We start from the raw sequence: 7301 nt of genomic DNA, 5'->3' as shown, positions 1-7301 counted from the left end.
TTTTTTAAAATTCAAAATATAACATATACAGAAAAATCTAAATTTTTATAATATGGTTATTCTGATTTTTAAAAATTATTTAAATAGATTAAAATTAAACAAATTTGATAGAAGATACATTATTTTTTTATCAGATCTTTATTATTCAAAATCATTAATTGTCATATATACTTTACCCACATTAGGCAATTCCGTAATCTTTATTTAAAGAAATAATAAATGACATTAATAATGAATTTATGGTTAGTTTAATAAAAATCTTATTATATAATTAGATAGACCAACATATTTCTCTAATAATTCTAAGAATCATCCTAGTGATGACACGTGGGTAGAAAAAGAAGTTGTAATGTTTCACAAATAATATACAGTGGATTATTGTATATTTTAGAATGAAAAAGAACGGTTGTTGTGAGATGTAGTGCTGCTGTTGTTTGTCTTTCAATGAATACAAAGTTTAAAGTATGTAAGAAATTGAAAACACGAAAGTTCTCACCTAAACCAGATTTGTACTGGGTTTTGGTTTCTAACTTTCCATGGTACATATCCTCAGGCCCATATTCGGCCCATAGACTAACTTCTCATTACTCCACGTGATTGAGAGAGCAAAACTCCACCACAACCATCCGTAAAATGAAACACTAGTAAACGTGCGTTCGCCTACCTAACCATAGACTCTGCAACGCTGCTTTTTTCTATTACTTTTTTCCAACAACATTAATCACAAGGCTAATCTTGTTTAAACTACGATTAAGAGCCTAATTACAGTAACAAACATGCGACACGTGATGTCATTACAGAGACAAAGTAACTTATCCTTGCTTCCTATTTATCTTGTTGATACTGATTTTCTTGTCTTCTTCACTCTCGACTGGGAGAAACAAAACCTTTTCAAAACCTTGGACAATGTCGATGTTAATGGCTGCCAAATCCACTTCACTCTGCTACTCAAACCCTTCTATCTCGTCCAGAACCAAGCAAAACCCACGCGTCGTCAGATATGCTTATCCGACGGTGAGAATGCAGTCGCGTGTTCACCGTCTGATCGAAGAGCAAGGAGCGGTGCTCGTTCCCGGAGTCTACGACGCATTGTCGGCGGCTATCGTGCAGCAGACCGGATTCTCCGCCGCGCTGATCTCCGGTTACGCTCTCTCCGCCTCTATTTTGGGAAAACCGGATTTCGGTTTGATAACGTAAAGTCTCTCTGCCTTTTTAGTTATTCACGTGTCTTTTTTAGACCGAAGCTACTTCTTCTGTCGTTTTATTTGTTTTATTCTGTCGTTTTGACAGACCGCCGGAGATGGCAGCAGCAGCTAGATCGGTTTGTTCCGCTGCTCCAGGCATACCCATCCTTGCAGATGCAGGCAAGTCTAGAATCTGAAACCTCTAAACAAAATATGTTTTTTTATGTACTTTCTAACAGTTAGTTAAAAACTATTATATCTGAACAGTTGTTAGCTGAGATGCTTTGATATCTGAACAGTTAGTTGTATATTAGAAGTTGTATTATGTATTCATGTGAGTTTCTTAAAGATTTGGTTATTTGACATTTTATGCAGATACTGGTGGAGGCAATGCACTCAATGTTCAAAGAACCGTGAAGGACTTAATCGCAGCTGGTGCTGCTGGTTGCTTCCTTGAGGTAATATCCTTTGTCAGAACTAGTTTCAAGTGATGTTTGAATGAATCTCTAATGATTCTGACTCTGTTATGTTTTAATGTTAATTAGTCTTTTGTTACTCTCTTGTGATATATTAATTGTGTTGGTTAGAGTAACTCTGAGAAAGTTTTGACTTGTGCTAATGTTACTTTGGGGTTATCGTGCAGGACCAGGCATGGCCAAAGAGGTGTGGTAAGATACTTCTTCTTCTTCTTCTTCTTACTCTCGCCACATAACTATAAGCTATTATTAACTCTTTTATACTCTCTATTGTCTTTCGTGTAGGGCATATGCGTGGAAAAGAGGTATTGGTTTCACTTAATAAAAGTCAAAGAGTTCAGATGGTTTAAGTTATATTCCTAATAGATGTGAGGGGGGTTCTAAGTTCTGGACATTTGGCTTCTAACTTGGGGGAACAGGTCATACCTGCAGAGGAGCACGCTGCTAAAATAGCATCAGCCAGAGACGCCATTGGAGATTCTGACTTTTTCCTCATCGCTAGGACTGATGCGCGTGCTCTGTCTGCAAAGACAGGACTTTCAGACGCCATTGACCGTGCTAATCTCTACATGGAGGGCAACACTTAAATCATATTATGTTGATAACACTAAAAGCTTTTTAACTTTTAAGAAGATATAATGGATAAATGTGCAGGCAGGAGCTGATGCTTCCTTTGTTGAGGCACCAAGAGACGATGATGAGCTTAAGGAAATCGGAAAACGCACAAAAGGTTACAGACTCTGTAACATGCTCGAAGGTGGACGCACGCCATTGCACACACCTGATGAGCTTAAAGAAATGGGCTTTCATTTGATCGCTCACCCGCTTACCTCGCTCTACGCATCAACTCGAGCTCTTGTGGACGTCCTCAACATCCTCAAGGAAAAGGGAACCACCAAAGATCATTTGGAAAAGATGATTACTTTCGAGGAGTTTAATCGTTTGGTGAACTTGGGTGAATGGTATGAGCTCGAAACTAAGTACTCTAACCTCAGAAACGCTCTTGGCACGCACAACTAAACCATGAGATGTGTGTGTGTGTGTGTGTTTATCAATAATGTTATCTTCTTCTTTTTTCACTTGCTATGTAATAACATTATGCTTTATGCTGTTAGCATATTTTAATAGGACTTAATGCCAACTTCTTCTAAGAATTACAGAAGAGTCTTGACTTTTTTAAAACTTAAAAAGTTATGATTAAGTTGAAGAGCTTGTTCATGCTTCTCTGAAAAATCAGAGAGAAGCAATGTCTGTAGCAACGTTCTGAGCATCTCTTGTGATACCAGCCAAGCCTTGTCTCCCAAATCCAACGCTGTACAAGCCGTTCTTCCCCTTCCAATGATCCGGTAACTCTCCTTTCGGCATCCCATTCTCGTTGAACAAGTCTCCATCGTCAACCTGTAGTCACATCAGAGCACATTAAAACAAGAACATTAAGACATTTGTCTTAAGTTGCAAAAAAAAACAATACCTGAAGCCATTTTGAAACGCTGCTCTTGTAACCTGTTGCAAAGACTATAGAGTCCACAGTTTTGATGTTTCCATCGACGAACGCCACTCTCTTCCCTTCTATACGCTTAATAGACGACAAAACCTCAATCTTGCCGGCTTTTATCTCGTCGACGCAGCCGACGTCTATGGTAGGTGACCGGCCGGTGACAAGCTTGTTCATAAACGGGCCTTTAGTAGGCCTTATAAGCCCATATCTCGAAGTATCCCCAAACCTCAGCTTCGCGAGTAAGAGACACCAACGGTCAACTAACTTTACCGGGAAAAACTTGAGCAGCCACATACCGATCCTTACGATCTCTCTCGTCAGCACGTGTACAGGGCTATGAACGACGAGGGAGACATCAGCGTCCCACTTGGACACATCATAAGCAATCTCCATCCCGGAGTTTCCACTTCCGACGACTAAAACATGTTTTCCGGCGAACCTCTCGCCGTTCTTGTACTCGCTTGAGTGCAAATACTCACCTTCGAAGCTCTCAGCAAGCCCCGGAATCTCCGGGATCAAGCCTTCGCTGTTTTCACCCGTAGCCACGACCAAGTACTCCGCCGAGTAAACCTCTCTCTCCGCTCCTTTCCCCACCTCCACGATCCATCTACCATCTTTGAGATACGCGGATTCGACGTTGCGGTTGTACCTAGGGCTTACGTTGAAACGTGTGGCGTATTCGTCAAGGTAAGTGATGAAACCTGACTTGGAGACGAAGGTAGGAGTGTTTGGAGGGAATGGCATGTGAGGGAGTTGACAATAGTGCTTCGCGAGATGAAGCTTGAGACAATCGTAAGACCTTCTTTTCCAGAGAGAGGCACTGCATTCCTCTCTTTCCACCACTATGTTCGGTGTGTTCAACCGGTTTAGACAGGCTGATGTAGCTAAACCGGCTGGTCCTGCACCGATTATGAGAGCTTGAGTCTTGATCATTTCGTTCTCCATTTTTGTTTTTGTTAGTGTTGTAGTGTAACGCAATTGCAATGCTGTACTCTGTCAAGAACTGGATTGGAGTTTGCTTTATATATATACATCACTGAAAGTCTTTGGGTAATCAAATGATTGGAGTTACATATATTCCTAAGTTATAAGTTTGACTAGTTCTAAGAAGTGAATCATAGGATATGTTGGCAAGTTTATAGTCTTTGTTGTTTTTGCTATTATGGTAAGTGATTTGCTATGTGGAAGTAACCTTGAACTGAGTCAACACACGGTCGTCGTTTTAAGCTTTCCTTAATTACTCACTAATTATTAATTACATTTTCAATTAATTATTTTTAAGGAAATTATATCCAGGAGACCATTGAAAAGTTTTATACGTACGGAAAATGAAGCTCTATCTATATGACTATAAATAGGTATATACAATGATCAGGAGACAGAGTGTTGCTTACTGTCGGTTTTTATTAGTGTCCTCTGAGATTGACATTCAAAGCTGTTAAGTGTTAAGCAGTGTTCATTAATGAACCGTCCTAGGTGAAAAAACTACTTTCGGTGAATCATGGTATCTATTATACTCGTTAATAGGGACTTGAAAGCATCTTCATTACAACTCAAGTCCGCGTAATTATTGTATCACCGCGATAACACTTAACCAAATTGGCTGGACAAATGTTGGCCAATACTAAGGCCTATTGTATCAAACTTAATACTGGTAGTAACACTAAGGACAAATTGGAGTATATGTCATATTAGCTGGTAGTATCACTATCGACAAGATAAAAGCTGATTTTCTATCAAAAACACAAAATCACGTGTTGACCAAAGAACAAAGTTCATCTTTTATTTTTGTTATTCTGCTTTTGTGAAGATATATATTAATTAAAAGGAAAATAGAGCCAAGTAGCTCCAAATGAATGTTCAAATTAATACCTTTTGAACAGTTAAGTAATTAAATAAAAAGGTTTCATTTCAATTTAGTTCAGGTAATTTCGATAATAAGCAGACCTTGGCGTTTTAAATTAAATTCAAAATTCAAAATTCAAACCGAATTCAAACCGAAAAATTGAAATTCGATCCTAACGGTTAAAAATATCCGAACGGATCTAAGAACTAGGTTCTTTTGGGTTCAAGTATAACTCAAATTAAAATCTGAAGTAGGATCCAAAGTATCTGAAATTAGTTAAAATTATTTATCTTTTACATATGTTAAGGTAACTTAGATATTTTAGAGTATTTTCGAGATTTTGTAGTAAAGTTTTCTATTCAAATTTTTATTTAGCTGGTTTAACTAGCTAATAATTAGATTTCTGAATCATTTCTAATTTTGAGTATTTTTATCATTTTCATTTTTTTTTTAAGTTTTTTAGTGATATCACATATTAGTTATAACTCGATCCAAATCCAACCACAAAGAATCAAAACCAATCCAAAATTAGTAAAACTCGGATGAGACTTATTATAATACCAAATATTTAAAAATCTGAATCAACCAAACCCAAACCGGAGGCCTTTTAGTATTCTCAAATGGGTTATCTAAAGAAAAGTATGAGTTATTAACAAACAGGTTCTATGGTGTAGTGGTTAGCACTCTGGACTTTGAATCCAGCGACCTGGGTTCGACTCCCGGTAGGACCTCTATTTTTTGTTGTCTCACTCACATAGTGAACACCCTAATTAAGCCAATGAGCTGAGATTTTGGGATTTCATTGTTTAGCGATGGTTGTGACGTCTTGTTTGGTCTAAGGATTTTGGTGTTATGGGTCTTATTACTATGGTCAAATGAAATTAAAGAATATTTTTCATACGCAGTGCAGCTACGCATTTTATGAGAATGTGGGAAGGGTTGATGTTTTACATTTCTCTTCAGGATCCTAAAAGATATCTATTACTAAGAAATGTGAAAGAAGATTCAGAGGCCGAATAAAGTGTTGATGATGCAAATCAGCAGCCAAATCTTAAACATTGTCGATAAAGACACACACACATGAACAAGATTGTCCACATAAAAGCCGTTCCTTAGTGTACTGTACATAGGGCTACTGGCTCTTCTTCGATTTACATTCATAAACATCAACAATACAATACTAAAATCATCTAGTTTGCTTAACCTTGGAAGATACATTATTAGTAGGTGGTGTAGGATTAGTAGAACCTCCTGATGAACTAAAAATAAAATGAGATGTTATGAGAAGTTTCGGAAATTTGGATAGAGCCAAAAGTCAAACAAGATGTTAAGAGAAGTTCCTGCCTGATGATGAACCAAAAATAAAACAAGATGTTAAGAGAAGATTCTGAAATTTAGATAAGAGTCAAAAGTCAGATATGAAATCATGAAGTCTTACTAAATGATGGAAATACATTTCTCATGGCTCGTAACTCTGATTTTGACAATATAAATAGTCTGCGATGAGAAAGTCTATATATACATGAATACATGATACATCATACATGAGAATGAGATCTTCAACTTCACAGTTCCTCTAGACTCAGATATGGAAACCAGTAGGATAATCTTGAGGTTGTTTCTCTACTAATGCCTTTAAACCAACTTCTTGCTCCTCAAGATTCTTCGTCTTAACATCATACACATCGTTAAACAACTCTGTCAATGGTTGTTTCTCCCACTTCTCCGCCGCCTGAATCGCTTGTAGCAGCTACAAACACACAAAAACGGCTAAATAACTTCAATCTTAACATCAAGAATGTAGTGTGTTTTCAGGAATCTCTACCTGTTTTCTTGTGATAGATCTTAGCTTAGATTCATCTTCCTCGCTCCACCATCCATTATCCTCCACCCATTTCTTGAACCTATTCACAGGGTTTCTCGACATTTTCCAGTACTGGATTTCATCGGCTTCCCTGTACTTAGTTGAATCATCTGATGTAGAGTGATGTCCTACTCTATATGTCATCGCCTGTAAACAAATAAATAAGAAAAAAACTAACTTCACTAAAACGTTACTAAGGAAAGAAGTTGCTACTTTGTAATGATTCTTTAGTTATGGTTTTAAACCTCGATGAGAACAGGTCTTTGTTCTGTTACAGCCATCTCTCTTGCCGAGCGTACCGCGCTGTAAACCGCGAGCGCATCGTTGCCGTCCACTCGGATGCTTCGGATACCGTAAGCTTGACCTTTCACAACAATTCCATCACCTGTAATCAACCACACAAGCTCGCTCACAAAAAAAAAAAAAAAAAAAA

General features: G+C 37.8%; 3 protein-coding genes and 1 non-coding gene across 4 annotated transcripts in view; 2 read left to right on the top strand and 2 right to left on the bottom strand.

Moving 5' to 3' along the window:
• Positions 1–815: 815 nt before the first annotated feature.
• Positions 816–2814, top strand: LOC106292599 (carboxyvinyl-carboxyphosphonate phosphorylmutase, chloroplastic). Its single transcript, XM_013728216.1, has 7 exons — positions 816–1193; positions 1291–1364; positions 1560–1642; positions 1828–1852; positions 1946–1965; positions 2080–2235; positions 2315–2814. The coding sequence occupies exons 1-7, from the start codon at positions 907–909 to the stop codon at positions 2678–2680; spliced, it is 1011 nt and encodes a 336-aa protein (XP_013583670.1). The 5' UTR covers positions 816–906; the 3' UTR covers positions 2681–2814.
• A 79-nt stretch (positions 2815–2893) lies between these two features.
• LOC106294414 (probable indole-3-pyruvate monooxygenase YUCCA11) lies at positions 2894–4103 on the bottom strand. Its single transcript, XM_013729966.1, has 2 exons — positions 3132–4103; positions 2894–3058 (listed from the first exon to the last, which is right to left on the bottom strand). The coding sequence occupies exons 1-2, from the start codon at positions 4101–4103 to the stop codon at positions 2894–2896; spliced, it is 1137 nt and encodes a 378-aa protein (XP_013585420.1).
• Positions 4104–5663: 1560 nt separating this feature from the next.
• Positions 5664–5735, top strand: TRNAQ-UUG. The gene has a single exon. It is a non-coding gene; the product is annotated as a tRNA-Gln (tRNA).
• Positions 5736–6416: 681 nt separating this feature from the next.
• Positions 6417–7301, bottom strand: part of LOC106295683 (2-oxoisovalerate dehydrogenase subunit alpha 1, mitochondrial) — a 3271-nt gene continuing 2386 nt past the window's right edge. The window contains exons 6-8 of the mRNA XM_013731653.1: positions 7114–7253; positions 6830–7015; positions 6417–6754 (exon numbers count right to left, since the gene is read on the bottom strand). Coding sequence (XP_013587107.1) covers positions 6587–6754; positions 6830–7015; positions 7114–7253 — 494 coding nt within the window. The 3' untranslated portion in view covers positions 6417–6586. The remainder of the gene's footprint in view (positions 6755–6829; positions 7016–7113; positions 7254–7301) is intronic.

Source organism: Brassica oleracea, chromosome C5, assembly GCF_000695525.1.
Source record: "Brassica oleracea var. oleracea cultivar TO1000 chromosome C5, BOL, whole genome shotgun sequence".
Lineage (NCBI taxonomy): Eukaryota > Viridiplantae > Streptophyta > Magnoliopsida > Brassicales > Brassicaceae > Brassica > Brassica oleracea.
Note: the sequence above shows the minus strand (reverse complement) of the source record. Positions and strands in the feature narration are given on the sequence as shown.

What these genes read in the sequence shown, in the direction of transcription:
- LOC106292599 (XM_013728216.1), top strand. Translation starts at nt 907, where the DNA reads ATGTCGATGTTAATGGCTGCCAAATCCACTTCACTCTGCTACTCAAAC. An exon ending in ACCCATCCTTGCAGATGCAG is followed by an intron (nt 1,365 to 1,559) that starts GCAAGTCTAGAA and finishes CATTTTATGCAG; the next exon opens with ATACTGGTGGAGGCAATGCA. An exon ending in GGCATGGCCAAAGAGGTGTG is followed by an intron (nt 1,853 to 1,945) that starts GTAAGATACTTC and finishes TCTTTCGTGTAG; the next exon opens with GGCATATGCGTGGAAAAGAG.
- LOC106294414 (XM_013729966.1), bottom strand. Translation starts at nt 4,103, where the DNA reads ATGGAGAACGAAATGATCAAGACTCAAGCTCTCATAATCGGTGCAGGA. An exon ending in GCGTTTCAAAATGGCTTCAG is followed by an intron (nt 3,059 to 3,131) that starts GTATTGTTTTTT and finishes ATGTGACTACAG; the next exon opens with GTTGACGATGGAGACTTGTT.